Source organism: Acomys minous (assembly GCF_964271855.1).
Source record: "Acomys minous genome assembly, chromosome: 20".
Lineage (NCBI taxonomy): Eukaryota > Metazoa > Chordata > Mammalia > Rodentia > Muridae > Acomys > Acomys minous.
Genome location: NC_140502.1, coordinates 7,586,967 through 7,607,681, shown reverse-complemented (window position 1 = coordinate 7,607,681; position 20,715 = coordinate 7,586,967). Strand labels below are relative to the sequence as shown.

At 36.6% G+C, this 20,715-nt stretch overlaps 1 protein-coding gene across 1 annotated transcript; it reads left to right on the top strand.

Moving 5' to 3' along the window:
* Window positions 1–7,275: 7,275 nt before the first annotated feature.
* LOC311590778 (vomeronasal type-2 receptor 116-like) lies at window positions 7,276–20,398 on the top strand (the record flags this gene model as incomplete). Its single annotated transcript, XM_084770039.1, has 6 exons — window positions 7,276–7,436; window positions 11,390–11,552; window positions 11,841–12,653; window positions 13,997–14,209; window positions 16,821–16,944; window positions 19,494–20,398. The coding sequence occupies 6 exons, from the start codon at window positions 7,276–7,278 to the stop codon at window positions 20,396–20,398; spliced, it is 2,379 nt and encodes a 792-aa protein (XP_084626165.1).
* Window positions 20,399–20,715: the final 317 nt, after the last annotated feature.

The window sequence follows — 20,715 nt, the reverse complement described above, 5'->3', positions numbered from 1 at the left end:
AAAGCAGGATGGTGGGCAGGAAGGTACAAGTGAAGACACAACATTCGGGATATAATCTAAATAAATTATAAAAAAAATAACAATGACAAATACACTAATGAGAGGAAGGAAATTATTAGTGTGAGTTGAAACTGAGGGCTCCAGTGTGGTAAGCAGGATACAGCTACTTTATTTAGCAAATGTAGGAGTAAGTTTTGCTCCATTAAACCTCTCATGGAACATTTTGTGTGTTCATAAGTTAGCACTGAACATAGACATTTGTCTACCGTGTTTATTTCAGCATTACTCAGAATAAACAATATATGAAATCAAATTTAATGGCTCACAACAGATGATGAAATAAAGAAAAATAACATCCAATATTTTTTTATTTTTATCTGTATATCTACATATTAATTTGCTATTTGTAATACATTTTTAGAATCTTAAAAGTTTCATTAAATATATTATCTCTTGGGTTGATCAAAGATGGCAGTGCCAACTATGCACTGTGTCCGAGCAGCAGGATGGAGCCTAGAGATCGGATGGGAGCTAGAGACCACAAGACCTGGCGAGCCCTAGGTGAGAGATATGGACGTGTTGCAGCGCTAAGTTGGGTCTGGCCTCAGGCCATCCAACTGGTCCAGGGAGGATGGGTGCTCAGTCTCCAGAGACTGGCTGCATATGAGACTCTCAGCTGTAGCTCTGCTATATATCTTGGACTGTGTATTGGGGACTGAACAGTGGGTGATGAAACACCAGCATTTAGATCTGATGGCCCAAGGGAGAACCCAGTCAAATGTGTGAATCAGACACCAGACTACACATGTGTAGTCCTGTGTCTTTAAAGCCCAGCACAGACACATGGGTGGTACCTGCACTATCTCTGACTAAACTGTTTGTTACATGCTAACCGTAGTATCAGCTAGCCCAGAGGGGATCCCAGTGTGTCTATATGGGATAGATCTGACTTCAGAACACCCTGCAAGTTCAAAGAGGAACCAAGAGCCCACATAGGGGCCAGATGGCTATGGAGAGATTCTCTGCTAGGGCATGGCTCCCACTCTCTCTGTTGAACTAAATCTACATCCCATGGCTGGAGCATGAATGGGCAGAAAGACGTTCAAGCCAGTGGACAGCTTCCACACTCTGTGGCAGATTAAATCTAGAAGTCCAAATGGCAAACCTATCAGAATTACAGCAGACTTCTCAGCAGAGATCATAAAAGCCAGAAGAGCCTGGGTAGAAGTCCTACAAACTCTAAAAGACCACAAGTGCCAGGCCAGAGTACTATACCCAGTGAAACTTTCAATAACTACTAGTGGAGAAAACAAGATATCACATGGCAAAAACAAATTCAAACAGTACCGATTCACAAATATGGCTCTACAGAACTTACTAGAAGGAACACTCCAACACAACATGAGAAATTATTACCAAGATAACACAGGAAATAGATAACTTCACTGTAGCAAAACAACCACACAAACACTCTACCACAACCAACATCCAAGTCATGGGACTTAACAGTCAGTGGTCATTCACATCTCTCAACATCAATAGTCTCAATTCTCCAATGAAAAGACATAGACTAACAGAATGGAAGCATAAAAAAGGCGCATTATTCTTTTGCATTCAAGAAACACATCTCACCCACACTGAAAAACATTACCTCAGGGTCAAACATTACCTAGAATACTAGGAAAAAGAATTCTAAGACAACAGACACAAGAATCAAGCTGGTGTAGCCATTTTAATATATAATAAAATAGACTTTCAATTGAAATTAATCAAAAGAGATAAGGAAGGAAATTTCATACTCATTAAGGAAAAATTCAACCATGATGACATCACAGTTCTGAGCATCTATACACACAGTGCAAAGGCATCCACATTTGGTGTTTTTTCTTTCTTTTTTTTCCCCCACTATTGTAAGAAATATTAACAATGCTGAATTCACACATTGATCTGAACACATTAGTAGAGGGAGACTTCAATACCGCATTTTTACCAAAGGATAGGTCAATGAAACAGAAACTAAACTGAGAAATATTAAGGCTAACCAATGTCTTGAATCAAATCGCCGTAACAGATATCTACAGAATTTTCGTCCAAACAAAAAAATTATACCTTCCTCTCAGCACCTCACAGAACCTTCTCCAAAATTGACCATATCCTAGGTCACAAAGTGAGCCTGAAGAGATGCAAGAAGATTGAAATAATACCTTGTATCCTATCCAATCACTGCGATCTAAAGCTGGACTTCAATAACAACAGAAATAGCAAAAAGTCTATACACACGGAAACTGAAAAACTCTCTACACAACAACTGGATCAGTGAAAAAATAATGAAAGAAATTAAGGAGTTTTTAAAATTCAATAAAAATGAAGGTACACCATATCCAAATTTGTGGGATACATTGAGGCAGTGCTAAGAGGAAAATTCATAACACTAAGAGACTTCATAAAGAGATTGGAAACATTTCATATAGGCAACTTAAAGATATACCTAGAAGCCATAGAAAAAAAGAAGCAGAAACACTCAAGAGGAGTAGATGGCTGGAAATAATCAAACTCATGGCTGAAATCAATAAAAAAAAAACCAGAAAAATTCAAGAATCAACCTAACCAGGAGCTGGTTTTTGAGTCCATCAACAGGATTAATGACCTGTTTGGCAAAGTAATTAGAAGCAGAGACACAATATCCAAATCAACAAAATCAGAAATGAAAAGGGAAATAACATAACAAACACTGAAGAAATACAAAGAGTCATTAGGTCCTACTTCAAAAGCTTATCGTCCACAAAATTTGAAAAACTGAGGGAAATGGGCATTTTCTTGATGGAAACCATCAAAGTTTGAGTCAGTATAAGACAAAGAAATTAAACAGTCCTATTTCTCCTACAGAAATAGAAACAGTTATCATAAATCTCACAAAACAAACCAACAAACCAACATGCCCAGTGTCAGATGGTTTCAGTGCAGAATTCTACCAGACCTTCAAAGAAGACTTATTACCAATACTCTTCAAATTACTCCACAAAATAGAAATGTATGGAACATTACCAAACTTATTCTATGATGTCACAGTCATATTAAGACCTGAATCAGAAAAACCCAACAGAGAAAAAACATTTCAGACCAAATTTTCTTAAGAACAGTGACATAAAAATACTTAATAAAATATTCACAAACCAAATCCAAGAACAAACACATCAAAGATATCACTCACCATGACCCTGTAGGCTTCATCCCAGGCATGTAGGGATGGTTCAATATATGGAAATCCATCAATGTTATCCACCACATAAACAAAATGAAAAAAAAAACCATGATAATCTCCTTAGATTCCAAGAAAGCATTTCTCAAAATCCAACACCCATTAAAATGTAAAGACTTGGAGTATCAGGGATACAAGTCACATACATAAACACCATAAAAGATACATACAACAAGCCAATAGCCAGTGTAAAATAAAATGGTGAGAAACTCAAGGAAATTCCACTAAAATCAGAGTCTAGACAAAGCTGCCCACTCTCTCCGCATCTCTTCAAAATAGTACTTGATGTTTTAGTAGAGCAATAAGACAACAAAAAGAGATCAAGGGGATCTACATTGGACAGGAGGAGGCCAAATAATCACTGTTTTCAGATGATATGATAGTGTACATAAGTGACCTTCAAAATTCCATCAGAGAACTCCTCCAGCTAATAAACACCTTCAGCAAAGTGGTTGGATATAAAATTAACTCAAGGATGGGGAGAATAAACATACTAAACTTGACCATCGTACCAAAAGCAATTTACAGATTCAGTGCAATCCCTATCAAAATACCTACACAAAATTTAAAGACATTTAAAGAACAGTTCTCAAATTCATATTAAGAAAATTCAGAATAGCTAATGGAATTCAGTACAATAAAAGATCCTCCAGAGGAATCTGTATACCCGATCTCAAGCTGTACTATATGGCAACAGTAATTAAAACAGTATAGTCTTAGGATAACTATAAGCTGGTTGATCAATAGAATAGAATCAAAGACCCAGAAATGAATCCACACACATATTGTCACTTGCTTTTTGACAAGGAAGTGAAATCTATTCAATGAAAAAAGGATAGTATCTTCAACAAATGGAGCTGTTCTAACTGGATGTCTACATGAAGAAATATGCAATTAGACTCATATTTACAATCATGCACAATACTCAAGTCCAGATGGAATAAAGACCTCAACATAAAACCAGATACACTAAATTGTTTAGAAGAAAATTGGTGAAGAGCCTTGAACCCATTGGCACAGGAGATAATTTCCTGAACAGAGATCCTATAGCTCAGGACTTAAGGTCAACAATTAATAAATGGGACCTTGTGAAGTTGGGAAGCTTCTGTAAAGCAGAAGATGCTGTCAATAGAAAAAAGCAAGAGTCTACAGATTGGGAAAAATTCTTCATCTATTCTACATCTGACAAAGGTCTAATATCCAAAATATATAAAGGCCTCAATAATCTAAATACCACCAAAGCAAATAATTCAGTCCAGTCATGGGGTACAGAGCTAAACAGAATTCACACCAGATAAATATAGAATTCCTAAGAAATACTTAAAGAAATGCTTAATGTCTTTAGTCATCAGAGAAATGAAACTCAAAATGACTCTGAGATTCCATCTTATATCTATCAGAATGGCTAAGATAAAAAACTCAGGTGACCTCATATGTTGCTGAGCATGTGGAGAAAGGAGAATATTCCTTCAATGCTTGTGGGAGTGCAAACTTGTACAACCACTTTGATCCAACTGACCAATCTGGCACAGGTTTCCAGTCCCCAGAATCTGGACCTGTGCCTACTCTGGTGATCTGCAGCCATGCTCTATAGCATGGACTTGGTATCTGAGACTGAAGGGTTGGTGGTGAAATGCCATACTCCAGATCTGCTTGTCCAAGGAAATCTCCAGAAAACAGGTGCACCTGACCTCAGACCTAGCCATAAGTCCACAGAAAATGCAAACAATGAGATGAAGGAAACCAATAAAACAGTTCAAGATCTGAAGATGAAACAATCATAAAAGCACAGACAGAAGAAAGCCAGGAACAAGAGAACTTAGATAAGAAAACAAGCAGTGTAGAGGCAAGCTTCTCTAAGAGAATTCCAGAGATGGAGTAATGAATCTTGGACTAGAAGATTCAATCATAGAACTTGAAACAGCTATGAAAGACAATCCATATCCTTCATAAGGCCTCTAAATCAACTGAGAAAAACTCATAGGCACTCAAAAAGGCTTAAGCTGAAATCACAGGTCCTACATGGTCTGAATCAGATCATTTGCATATATAGCATAGCTTTCAGGTTATTATGGGTTAAAATACGTGTGTGTGTGTGTGTGTGTGTGTGTGTGTGTGTGTGTGTGTGTGTGAATGGGTGTACATCTGATTCTTGTGCCTTCTCTTGGGTGTTTATCCTTCTGTTATTTTTTCTCATCCATGATTGATGTGACATATTTTTTTGTTTTTTATATTAATTTTGTTAAAAATAACTCTGTGAGAAAATATAAATAAAAGCTTTTGATAGCTTTAAATAGATAGTAATACACCCTTCTGTATTAAAAACAATTTATTTATCATATGATTTTGAGTGAACAGAGTTTTGAATAGGTAAGCAAATCCTCTAGAATTGAATTTATAAATGGTTATAAGCTGTATATGGATACTTGGAATAGAAACCTAAATCTCTGTAAGGAAGTCTCTGCTCTTAACGACTATATCTAACCTCTTATGAATTATGTATGTATGCAAGTAAGCATAGCACAAAGACACTTTTCTGCCATGTTTGTTTCAGAATATACAAGACATGATATCAAATTTAATGCCTTTTAACTGATGGGCAAATAAATAAGATGTATCATCCAAATTTGTTTGATTTTACCTTCATATGTATGTAGTAATTTTTGCTATTTGCAGTGCATTCTTAGAATTTTGAAAGACTAATAAAATATCTTATATCTTAAATATACATGTTATTTTTAATTAAATAATATAAATGCTTATATAGATGCATAAAATATGCTTCTATTTAATTCATAAATGTATGAAATAAAAAATCAAAAATAAAACTAAACAAATACAATTACTGGGTCCATATTTTTCTACACTTATTTGAATTCAGATGAAAAACACATGGTGGTCTCCCTATAAATAATGGGGTTGTGCTCAACCTGGAAAAATAATATCACTCTCAGCAATTGTAGTCATCATGTTAAGATACACAGTAAAATTTGGGAAATTCAGAGATTTCATAGACTATAGTTTCAATAGTCTATGTGTATAAGTGTTGGTTGGCATGCATGTGTGTCATATGCATTTTTACACAAATAAAGTAGGACAAGTATCATTTCAGAACTGCCAAGGCCTAGAGGAATTAAGGATGGAGTATCGAGTGACGCCGATGGGAAGAAAATATCATCACACTGGCAATGCAGATTTTAGAGTATAACCAAGAATATTATTCAAATAAACAGGAAAATCTATAGGAAGAGTTTACAATGAAATCCATGATTGTTTCCCAATTCTTATTCACTTCGAAGATACTCAGCATAAGAATTCCTTATAGGCCTTACTTGAATATAAAAGACCAAATTCAATGTTGAAAATCAAAGATGAAATTCAAGAAATGGGTCACCAAAGGTTATTGATCCGTGAGAACGATACAAAAACATCTGGAATTCTCTCTAGATCTTGTTTAACATTTAAAAATCAATATTTAACATGCAAATTATCTGCCATTTTGTGAGTCAGTGGATGATTTTTGGATACAGCAAGACTCTACAGTGTGTCACTCCTGAATCAATAACTTATGTTTCACTGTGAATCATCTAAAAAACATCTAGTGACATAGTTTAGTGGTATTCACACAAACATATTTTTAATATAACTCTGAGACTAAATTTTCATAAAAGGGCCTCTGTTTAGGGATCTTACTGCCTCAAACATGAATGATGTCATGGAACCAGAGACAGAACTATTGTGATATATATTTATCAACCATGTTTATCATATGGACTGTGGACCTCAGATGACAAGCCCCAGGGAAGATTCCTCCCAGTATGAGGAAGGCCCTTGGGGAGAAAACAAAACATGAATGTGCAAGTAGACTTTCCATTGTCCAGAAATATAAAAGAAAGTAGGAACACATGGGTGCCCATCTGATAGGATGATATGCATGACCCTTCACAATCCATAATACAGAGGTTTACAGTAGGACCAAGATGTTCACTTTGACTTTGTTTTACTTGTTTCTGAACATGGCTGTTCTCGTGGCCAGTTCTATTCCTTCCAGGTGCTTCTGGAGACTGAGGCAGAATGAAAAAGAGGATGGAAACTTTATGACAGCTTGTGTCATCTCTCTAGACACAGTGCAAGGGCCAGTGAAGAAAGACGATTTTAGCAACATTCTGAATATGCTGTAAGTGCATTTGTATTTTTTTCATGTAGATTTCCTCACACGTATTTCAGGAGAGGTATGAAGATGAGACAGAGAACAATGCTTTGAATGCTCTGTCTTGTTCTTCCAATGTATTCACCATTAAACAACTCTGAATTCTGTTATAAACTCAATGCTATTTTATGACATTAACTTGGCCCACAAAGTATTTTATGTTTCTTCCAGTTAGCCTCCTGATTTCAAGGCTAGACACTGAGTGAACACAGGAATCTTTACCGTGATGCCCAGTATTAGCCCTCCTGTTGACAGTTTCCAAAGCACAATACTCAGTGCTTTATTATAAAAAATTTTATTCCATACTATTTCAATAAACTTTAATCTGAGAAGGTACAGAGAACTTTTCTGTCAGTGTGTAGCTACCAGTACATGTGCTGGGGCCTCTAATGTTTAAACTACACCTAGGTACAGAGAGCTTTCACACAGATGTTCAGTTACTCTCTGAAATTCTCTGGATGTGGTAACACTATGACTTCTGAACATGCATCAAGAATGTAAGTAGCATTTCTGTCTAATGTGAACTTAAACTACCCCTTATATCTCCGTCATAACTTGTATACATATGCAACCACTGACTTTTATGTATTACAAATCCCAGTTCATACTCTCTCTTTAACATAAAGAAGGAATGCTTAGACTGTATATTTTATGCTTGAAAAGTGAGGCTATCACTAATAGTGGTGACAATTTATTTTCCTTGTCAGTAGACTGAATTGTATTTGTAGCATGTCTAGTTGACAGTGGCTGAAAACTGGATTAGAGGAGTTTCCCAGCAGCTCATCTCTTATTTATTTAAAAATTATGTCTTCTTTTTATGTCTAAGTTGCTTATTTTCTGACACTTTTATCACACTTGCCACTTATGTTTCTCTTTCATTAATTTACTGAGTACAATTGCATATTTTGCCATGTGGTTACTGTACACATTTTGGATTTATGGGTTTCTGTTAGTTCTTTTCAAGCACAGCACTTTATGCTACTAGTCTACTCTGACAGGTGAAGTAACTGGTGTTTCTTATGTTTTGCATGCATGAGTTAGTATTTGAGTCACACAAATTCTAGTCTCAAAATCATATTGTGTGCCATTGAAATTTTCAATATCAGTTTACTGTGTGGTAATAAAGGTTATTTTAAAATGGGCTACTTTGTAGACAATGATACCACAAAGGAACAATTTCTAAGTGGAAAACTAATTATATTTAAATCTGAATGAATCATTAAGAATGAGGGGTTGTGTCTGATGTTTGTTCTTAGATGACTTCAAGTTACTAGGAAAAGTCAGGAGAGATTATTCCTCCCATAAAGAGAAACAAAAAGATCTTATATTCCAAATTAATTTTTGCTCATCTTTATTAAAAGGATATCAGAAAGATTTATCATATGCCTTACTCTTTATATTCTATCTTACAAACATGTAATGTTTGTACAAAGAAATGTTTCCATAATTTTCAGATGTATTTAATTCTCAGTCGGATGCTAGTGTTCTGATAGTGTAACTGGAAGTATGGTCAAAATATGCTTTTGATATCAGAAAATGCACTATCTGTCAAATGTGAATCACATATGCTTTTTTAGAAATAAAGTAAGTTTATGATCCTGGGATATTTGCGCCTACACTTAATCTGTGCATGCATGTATGGAGAAGGTTTATTCCTGTGCATTTGAAGATGTAGGCTAGAACAAAACCTCATTCAAAGCCATGGGATCAGTTACATTACTATGGCATAAATGAGCATTGCTAATGTTTTTTCACAGGGATTCATACACGCATACATCCTTTTAATTAATATATTTATTCATTTATTTTACCTCCAATCATAGCCTTCTACCTCCTCTTCTCTTGGTCCCATTCTCCCCCCTTCCACTTTATATCAATCTCTGTTCTTCAGAGAAGGAAGCTGCACTACCAACCCATTCCAACTAATCAATCACATCAGGACTAAATGTGTCCTCTTCCCGTGTGGCCTGACAATGAAGCCCCACCAGGGGAAAGAGCTAGAAAAGAGGCAACAGAGTTCAGGTCAGATGCAGCCCAGAGTACCCATACTAGGGAACTTACATGAATCCTGAGCAGCCCATTTGCTACATCTGTTTATGGTTCCTAGGTCCAGTCTATTCATAGCTCTTGGTTGGTGAGTCAGTCTCCACAAGACATTTTGTTTCCCTCATGATTTGACACTTTTGTTTTTCTTGTGGAGCTCATGTCACTCCTTGGTCCTTCTATCCTTATCCTCCCTTGCTTTTCCACAAGACTCCCAACACTTTGGCCAACATTTAGCTGTGATTATCAGCATCAGTTTTGATTCATTGATGGCTGTGTCTCAGTTTTGACTCGGCATTGGATGGACATTCCCTCATTCTCTGCTCCATATTTATCACTGCATGTCTTGTAGGGGGGAAAATTTACATCAAAGTTATTGTGTGTAGATTCCTGTCCTCCTCCCTCAACTCGGAGTTCAATCTAGTTAGAGGATGTCCTCTATGTCCCATGACCTTCTACTAGGAATCACAGCTAGAGTCACCTTCCATATTATCCCAGAACCTATCCTGTCTTAGTTCTCCATCTTGACAGACAGATGTGTACACCCAGTTTCTCCCTTCCCTTGAGGCCCTCTGCCCTCCTGCAACAGCTGCCCCAAGTCTGACATCCTCCTTCATTTCTCTCTGTCCTCCCTCTCCTAGCTTGAACCCTATCTTCAACATTTTTGGCTGTTTATTCCATTTCTGCTTCTGAGTGAGAATTAAGCACTCTCTCTTGGCTCCTCCTTCTTACTTATTTTCTTTGGGTCTGTGAACTCTAATAAGTTTATCCTGTATGATATGGCTAAATTAGTACATACCATGTGTGTCTTTCATGGCCGGATTACCACTCAGGATGATCTTTTCTAGTTACAACTACTAAACTGTAAATTTTGTGGTTTTCTTGGATTTAATATCTAAGTAGTATATCAGTGTATCAATGTAGCACACTTTCATTATCCATTCCTTATTTGATGGATATATATATATATCCATCGTATATCTATATCTATGTCTAAGTCTATATCTATATCTTTATCCATATATAGTTTTTATGGACTCTGGCTGTTACGAATAAAGCTGATATGATTATAGTTGAGCAAGTGTCCATGAGTTATACCAAGATATTGTACTGTTGGATACTGAGTTTTCTGAGATGGGGATTGATTAATTTAAAGTCAAACATACATCTTTTTAAAAACGCATCTCTGATGTGCAAAGTTATTAAAAAATGTTCTGCCTTTAAAAATAATCTACAGGATTAAGAAAAAATATGAAGATGGATGTGCGGGAATATGTTTAATATATGGCCACCAATTATAATCAATTTTTAGTACAGGAGCCAAATGTGGCCGGAGAAACACTCTGTCCATTCATTCATCAGTCATTCATTCACTACCACAGCCAGTTCAGTTAATTTCATGAGGAAATATGAGAAACTCAGGGGGTCACACATCATGTGTATCTTTGACATTTCTGAATAATTAAAAAGTGAATACATGATCAGATTTGAAGTTTGAACAAAGTGTTCCCTTATCTTAACCTTCTGAAGAAGCACTCAACAACCACACATGGATAATGCTTTCTCTGGAAAATGCTTATATTGGTGAGAAGAACTCACATAAACATGTATAGTTTTTCCAAGATTCCAGATTCTGATGTTTCTTGAAACTTAGAGGTGCAGACAATTTAATCAAGCACTGCATAGCCATTGTATTGATTTCAAATGATCCTGTGTAGACCTTTATCTATAATAAATATTTTACCCTTTTATAGAACAGAAGATGAAAAGCAAAAGTTTGGTATGGCCTTGGCTTTCTCAATGGATGAAATCAATAGAAACCCTGATCTTCTACCAAATACGTCTTTAATATTTAATTTACCACAATGTCTAAGCAGGTCAAAAATATATGATGTCCTTCATTTTTTTGAAGAAACTCATAATAGTTTTCCTAATTATGACTGTGGCCATGAGGTAGAAGGTATAATAGTGCTTACAGGACCTAACTGGGAAACATCTGCGATATTTCACACATTTTTTTCCAGCTTCAAATATGATAAGGTGAGATGTCTGTGTGGTGAAAATTAATGAAATTGTGTCTCTGTTGGTGGCATTAACAAGGTGTTAAGAAGGGTGGAAGTAGGAGACTGGTCTTACTGGTCTTTTTTCAATGTATGCAGTTAAATAGTTTCATTCAGAGACTTGATGAGGATCCTATATTCATTTGTATGAAATGGAGATAAGGAGAGAAGTAACAGGTAAGGGGGATTTATAGAACTATTATGGATAGGAATATGTTTACAAGTTGTTAGGAATGCATCCTGCCTCATGCTGCTCCCTGTGGCCTAGGTACTTCACCTTACTTATGGCACTTTTCATCCTCTCCTGAATGACCATGTACAATTCCCCTGCCTGCATCAGATGGCCCATGAGGATACATCACTCGCCTTGGCCATGGTCTCCTTCTTACTTTACTTCAGCTGGAACTGGGTCGGTCTAGCCATCTCAGACAATGATCAGGGCATCCAATTTCTCTCATATTTGAGAAGAGAGATGGAAAAAAATACAATCTGCTTTGCCTTCATGAGTGTAATCCCTGTCAATATGCAGTTATACATGTCAAGAGCTGAAGTGTATTACAAGCAAATCGTGACATCGTCCACAAATGTTGTTATCATTTATGGCAACTCAGACAGTACTCTAGCTTTGAGTTTTAGAAGTTGGGAATCTGAAGGGATACAGAGAATATGGATCACCACGTCTCAGTGGGATGTTACTACAGGAAAGGGAGACTCCACACTTGAATCCTTCCATGGGATTCTTGCTTTTGCACATTATCATGGTAAGATTTCTGGTTTTAAAAAATTTGTGCAGACAATGAACCCTCTCAAATACTCAGATAAATATCTGGCAAGCCAGGAGTGGATGGATTTTCACTGTGAAGTCTCAGCATCCAACTGTAAGACAATGAAGAACTGCTCATCCAATGCCTTATCGGAATGGCTAATGGCACAGACTTTTGACATGGCCTTTAGTGATAGCAATTATGAAATATACAATGCTGTGTATTTTGTGGCCCATGTCATTCCTGATATGTTTCCTCACCTGGTAAACAATCATCTAATTGACAAGGGGAAAGAACCAGATTATCAGTGCTTGAAGGTAGTGTTTCTTCTTGGATAATTATTGTGTAAATAATACAGTTTTAGGAATCTCTCAGATGTCCCAATTGAGTGGAAATGGATTAGGAAATATTCCCCCCAAAAAACTTTGATTCTAAACTGTTAGATCTTGACAAAGTAAATCTAGAGATTTGTATATATCTCCAATATAAAGGCACTGAATGGAAGACACTATTAATGAAAATCAGTGAATTTGTAATAGAGCACCTCCATATAATCACACCTTTTGTAATACTGTAGACATAATTGGAACTTCCTCCTTAAGGCTATAAATGATGAGAAGATGAGTGTTTTTTTCATTAACTGTAAAATTTGAGGTAATAAGTACTAGGATGCATTTCTCAAGTTTTAACAATTGATTCTGTCTAAACTTCAGTCTCTGAGGACCTTCCTCACAGGCTGAGTGTAATTATACAGAGAATAATGCTGTGAATCAGTTCAGTACATACATGTATGTTCATGTGCTTGAATGTATGTTTCTCACTGTACATTTGTACACACAAACATACACACAAATATATATAGATATATACACACACAGGTATATACCCACATATATATGTGTGTGTATGTGCATGCATGTCTGTGTTTCTGGCCAACTGACTCTGTGTGTCTGTCTGGAAAAGTTAACATAAATTGGACAGTATGTCAGTGCCTGTTTGTTTTTGTCTTTGTGTATTTTGTGAGGGTATATGTCAGTGCATGTGTCTGCATGTTCCTCACTCTATGTTTTGTGTTTCTGTGTACTCGATTGCACATATGTATATCTGTGTTGCTGTGTGTGTGTGTCCATCTTTGAATGTTGTGAATATGAATCTGTTTATGAGTCAATATATTTGTGTAGGTGTTTGTATTACATTGTGTCTTTTTGTGTTTATATGTCTGTGCATGCATGTGTGTGCCTATATATATATATATATATATATATATATATATATATATATATATAGTGCATTTCTGTACATGTGTGTGTGTTTGTGTCCATATGTTCATATCTCTGTTCTGTCATTATTTTGATGTGTGTGTGTAAGTAAATGTGTGTTGATATATTATGTGTGCATCTATGTATGGATGTAGGTCTTTGTATGCACATATTTGTGTGGTACAGCATTGATGCATCCATGTATGTCTAAGCTTTTGTTTTTTAGGTTCCTTTAAGATAATTAAATTCAGCAAATGATATGAGAAGTAGATATATCCCTTCACTCTCATTGAGATTTCGATCCAGATACCTTTAACAAATTGTCTTTCAGATGAAATCAGAATATGTTTTCTCACATCAAGGAAGGGTATATTGAGTGTAGAATTCTTCCTGTCTTTCAGATGCACTCCTTGCTGAGAAACAGCCACTTCACTAATCCTGTTGGTGACAAAGTGAATATGAACCAGAAAGAGTGTGACATCTATCACATTAGGAATTCCCCACACGGTGTTGGAATTAAGGTGAAGATAGGAAAGTTTAGCCCCTATTTTCCACATGGACAACAGCTCCATTTTTCTGAAGACATGCTAGAGTGGGCCTCAGGAAGTAGACAGGTAAGTTTGTCATAACTGTACTAATTTGCATTTATGCTTTCTTGTAACTTAGTGAAATGAAATAAACTGTGACATAAGAAACCTATTTTTAGCCTCCTATATCGTGGGTTTTTTTTTTTTTTGCTATTTTGATGTGACATTATTATTAATTCCTTAATGAATTTAATCATGCAATGTGTACAGTTTTTTATTTTATTAGAACCCGTTTGTTTTTAATATGAATATAAAACAATGTTTTAGGATTCAAAGATATTATCTCTATAAAATAAGCAATAATCTTGAGGTACCATTCTTATTACTCTATGGTGTTTTTCTCACTTATAGAGAACCTTTGAAAAAGATGATGTAGAGCCTTAACAAATTGACCAGAATTTGAACAGCAATATGCACTGTCTCCACTCTTCTTCAAAATTGTCATTAAAATCTTACCAAGTACCAAAATAAATGTTAAAATATGTCCTGGCCCATGGAATGAATCGAAGCAGGGTTCACTTGAAAGAGGGAGTAGGGATTGAAAATGAGGTAGAGAGAAATTTCTGTTCAAGACTCTTTTTAATGCTGAGGAGTAAGACTTTATATAGCAAGGTCAACAGGATCCCACTTTCCCTAGCCCCCAGGCAAGAACACAATCTCCTGAATAGCTCCCTGTAAGAACTTGCTTAATCCTCTGGGTAGTTCCCTGTAAGGACTTCCTTATTTCTTGCAAAGTTAGATAATCCAAAGATAGACTAGAACACAAGACCTCCTTGAGCAAGGGTCAACAACTCAAAAGTCACAGCCTGCAGCCTAAGCACAGAATTTCTGACAGGCTGAATTTAGCATGGCTAATTGTGGTCCTCACAAAAATATATGCAAAAAGAGAGAAGGAAATGTTCCCTGTTCTACATAGTGAGTTGAGGTATCCCAGTGCTACATAGTGAGACCCTTTTCTCTTCCACAGGAAGAGTTGTAGTTAACTGTGTCTGGGGAGAATATGAGATTACACTGTGCATGAGCGACAGTGTGGTTTTCACATAGACTTTAATACTGAATTAAGGATTCAAAGTGAGCCTGTAAGAATCAGCAAATTTCTGATGCAGCATATACAGTCCCATCATCAGGTTCAGTCTAATGCAAATATATTTTCCTTTTAACTTAAGAAATCATTCAATTAACTTTACACAAACTAAGTTGTACTCAGGTTCTCCCAGTACTCACAGGCTCTGTAAAATCTTCTCATTTCAGGAAACAATTCAAATTCTAGCTTCCTACACATCAACTCAGCACTTTGTCACTAGCAATACACCAGTGTCCATATTTTCACACATTCTCACTATCATTACACTCAGTTTGTAATATTTTCAGTCTTAGTTTATTGGAGGATATGTTTGTTGTCTGAGATTGAGTAGATAGTTCACCTGTTTCAGATTTGCTTTTACTCATAACTTGTTAAACCATTGCTGTGATTAAGCATTGACCATGTCATAATGAGGAAAAATGAATGATTTGGCTCATTGATTACAGTCAAGGGAAAATAAGGAAGGAATTTGGAGACTGAAAGTAGAGCGTAGACCCTGAAGGAGCATTGCTTCCTGGCTTGCTCTATTTGATTTCTCATGCATACTTGCCTAGGGACAGTATTTTCTTTCTTTTTTTTTAATTTTAATTTTTTAAAAATTAATTTATTCATATTACATCTCTGTTGTTAGCCCATCCCTGTATCCTCCCATTCCTCCCTTCCTCCCACTTCCCTTGTACTCCTCTCCCCTATGTCTGTGTCTGAGGGGGACCTCCTCCCCCTGTATATGCTCATAGGGTATCAAGTCTCTCCTTGGTGACTTATTATCTTTCCTCTGAGTGCCACCAGGTATCTCCATTCAAGGGACATGTTCAAATATGGGGCACCAGAGTTTGTGTGAAAGTTAGATCTCCTTCTCCACTCAACAGTGGTAATGTTCTGTCCATCAGCTAGTCTGGGTAGGGGTTGGAGGTTTACTGCCTGTTTTTTCCTTGGCTGTTGCCATAGTTTGTGGAGGACCCCAGGGCCCAGACTCGCCTGTAGTTTTCCAGGACCCGTTGGATCCTTCTATTTCCTTTTTCGCCCAGGCTTCCCACACCTAAAGTCTCAATAGGATGTCCTCCCCTCTTACCCACTATCCTGGTAGGTACAGTTTTTCATGGGGATGTACACCTGGGACAGTATTTTCAATAGTAAACTAGGCATGCCTCCAATGCATACCGATTAATAAAATGCCTCACAGACATGAAAAGAGGCTAGACTTTTAGAGAGCCTCCTAAATTAAGATTCCCCTAATCCTGTCATTTTACTGTTCTTTGTGTCAGCTCAATGAAAATTAACTAGAAAACCAGGTTACAATTTCTGTCCTGTTTGCACAAAGTAAACTAAAAGTTCTCTTTTCTTGGATTGCTAAGATTTGGTAATAATCTCAACTTTTCATCCATTTGAATAAATAGATTCATATGTTTGGCATTATACAAAGTGCTAAGTCAAATATGGTCCCTCAGTTTCTGTGTATAAAAAATCTTATTGATATATTATTATGCTAATACAATATAGTTATGGCAGAAGTAGATAAAACTCCTGATATTTGCATGTATATTACTTTCTCAGATGCTACCCTCTGTATGCAGTGCTGATTGTGGTCCTGGATTCAGACAATTCAGGCAGGAGGGAATGTCAGCCTGCTGCTTTATTTGTATCTACTGCCCAGGAAATGAAATTTCTAATGGAACAAGTGAGTGTGCGCTGCTGTGGTAAGGCCTTCACAATGGTAATCCTCTCCACACACACACACACACACAAAAAAAAAATGCTGAGGGAGTCTAAAAAGCAACTGCAAAAATAAAATATACAATTTCCTCTGTTAGTCTTTGTAGGAGTAGAAAGATTAATAACACCTTATTCCTAGACCTACATTTTGATCCATTGAAAATTTATGTCATATGACATTTTCTCAAAGAAACAATTTTCATAATCAAACTGCGGTGTAAGCAATTGTACACAAGATCTTTCCTCGTGATTAATTTCTATAACTACATGTAGGAAACATTCCAGTCATTAATCTTTCAAATATGCACATATTCTTTTTGAACATATGTATGTCTCCCTACATATGTCTATGCACACCATGTATGTTCATAGCACCGTGCAGAACATATAGGGCAAAAGATTACCTGGACTGGGTAATAGGGTGGGGAAACTATATCTGTATCCTTAGGAAAATTAGCATAGAGGTAAAAAAAATTGTACCTATAAAATTATCAGAAACTGATATGTAAGAGAGAGAATTCATATAATATCTAGAAGCCCATTTTCAAGTGTCTGAGGTCATTTGTTTCTAGTAAAGTAGGCGTAAGTGTTGACACATAATCTACAAAATATAAAGGGTCTTATAAAAATATTTTATATACAGCACCCAATTGATAATTTCATGAAATAATAAATTAGAGTGGTTTTGTATTGAAAACAATTAGTCACAAATATTAAAGTTTTATTGCCACCTACAGAGCCCCTTTAATCAAATGATTTCATGTTTATGCTTGGCTAAATGAAAATGGCCAATGAATAGTTTTTCTCACCCTTTGCCTTCATACTCTGTAAGGAAATGGAAGTTTTAAAAACATACTTCTGGACAGTGAGATGGCTCAACATTTAACTCTTTTGCCACTAAGAATGATGACTGTACTTCATCCCCAGGACTCTTCTTCTAGCAAGAGGAGTCAAAGGATTCCTAGAAAATGGCTTCTGACATTTATGCATTCCAATATACTGCAAAAGTATTAAACAGACTGTAATAAAATTGTCTTAAACATAAAAATAACAATAATTAGGGGTAGTTACATAAATAACTACAAAAATTATATTATTTCTTTATTAGTGTTATGTGTGAGTTGGGAGGGTATATGTTGTCAAGAGCAAATGCAGATGAGAGGCAACTAAGAAAGCTATGGTTATAGTTGCAGACAGTTGTTAAACACCTCACATGGGTTCTGGAAGTGAACACAGGTTTAATGAAGGAGCAGAACATTCTCTTCATTGTTAAGTCAACTTTCTAGCTTTTCAAGCAAATTAACCAATTATAGTTGTCCAGAAATCTATTGTTTTCCATAAAAAGATTTTTAAATCTGGAAGCACACCATAAATCTCTGAATTATCAATTGAATCGACACAATTGCTATCAAGTTTCCTGAGGATCCTATTTGGGAAAAGCATATTTTGAATGAGGTATTTTGTTCTACACACACACACACACACACACACACACACACACACACACACACATACACACACAAAATCTGAGCCACAACTCTTGCTTAATGGTACTTATTTCATTTTGTTCTTGATGTTTATCAATATACATTTTATCCCAGCATATAGTCATAGTCTGTGTGTCATACAGATTGGAATTAGGGAAGTAGGAATGTGCAGGATGTTTCCCATGAAGATGGGATCAAGATGTAGGGCTTTGGAGTGCTCAGTTTGTAGAGGTATCGATCTTCACTAGACACCTAATGCCTTTCATAAACTAGATTGAAGAGTTCTTTACAGAGCCAGGTGACAACATAAATAAGGACATATTAATTATTTTTACATTTTCAATAATTAATACTACATTTACATAAATTTTACTTCTCACACTCACATTGCTATTTCTCCCATTAAATCAAATTATTTCCAAATTTATGAGATCACCTGTTTTTTTCATATGGAAACACACACACACACACACACACACATACACACATACACATACACACACCCATAACCCTGATAATTTCTTTTACTATTCCTTTTATATCAATAAGTTCAGGTTGGTCAATTGGAACAGGAAAAGCTATGACAGGTCTTGCCCAAGTAGAAGACAGTCTCCATCTCCCTTGAAGACAGCATTAATTAAACAGTCAATGAACTTATGAGGCAATGAATGTATGGGGTTGCTGGTTTTAAAACACACTCAACCATTCTGTGGTTAATTTTTGATTTTATGAATTTACCAGATAAGTCATCTCATGACAGCATTCCAAATAATGTAAGAATTCTGTGCTTTATGAAAATATGGTAAATGTTCTCATTAACACAGGTAAATAGACAAATGATGATTCGGTTTTGTTCTCAGAGAAGATAAGAATTAAGAAATATAAGCTTTGCTGTACAGCAATGTCCTTCAATTATATAATCAGCAATAAAATGTAGGTATTGCAAACCATCTTCAAGAGACTGACTGAAATGTCTTGTCCATAAACTGCTGAAGCTGTACTAATGAATCTGTCCTTTCTCATTCAGACATGGATCTTTGTGTGAAGTGTCCAGAGGACCAGTATGCCAACACAGAGCAGAATCACTGCATCCACAAAGCTGTGATCTTTCTTAGCTATGAAGACCCCTTAGGGATGGCTCTGGCCTTAATGGCCTTGGGCTTCTCTGCCCTCACAGCTCTGGTTCTTGGAGTATTTTTGAAGCACAATGACACAGCCATTGTGAAGGCCAATAACCGTGCTCTCAGCTACATCTTACTCATGTCACTCATGTTCTGTTTCCTCTGCTCCTTGCTCTTCATTGGCCATCCAAACTCAGTCTCCTGCATCCTGCAGCAAATCACATTTGGAATTGTATTCACTGTGGCTATTTCCAGTGTGTTGGCCAAAACCATCACAGTGGTTCTGGCTTTCAAAGTCACAGCTCCTGCAAGAAGGATGAGGTACATTCTGGTTTCAGGAACTCTTAACTACATCATTCCTCTCTGTACACTCATCCAAATTATTCTCTGTTCAATCTGGCTAGGAGCTTCTCCTCCCTCTGTTAATACTGATGCACACTCTGAGCATGGCCAGATTATTATTGTCTGCCACAAGGGTTCTGTTATAGCATTTTACTGTGTCCTAGGATACTTAGGCTGCCTGGCCCTGGGAAGCTTCACTGTGGCTTTCTTGGCCAGGAACCTGCCTGACACATTCAATGAAGCCAAGTTTTTGACATTCAGCATGCTAGTGTTTTGCACTATGTGGATCACTTTCCTCCCTGTCTACCATAGCACCAAGGGCAAGGTCATGGTGGCTGTGGAGATTTTTTCCATTTTGTCTTCCAGTGCAGGCATGCTGGGATGCATCTTTGTTCCCAAGTGCTACATCATTTTATTAAGGCCTGATAAAAATTCTCTTCAAAAGATCAGGGAGAAATCATATTCGTAAGGTCATATATCATGAATATTTTGTGTTAAGTTAAATTATTTATCCAACTTTTATTGTGATTGTAGATTCTATCCTTCCTCTCCTTCCAGTCCTACCCTTCCTCCCTTTCTCCATCCCCTCTCCCTTATGCCTCAGATTAGTGGAGACCACCTTCCCATGCACTGAGCTCACCCAGTTGCATCAGGACTGAGCCTGTTCTCTTCCTCTGGGTCCTGGAAAGATAGTCCCACAAGGAGAAAGTGTTCAAAACTCTGGCATCACAATCCATATCAGTAACAGCCCCTGTACTTCTTCCTAGAGGAGCTACATGAATCCTG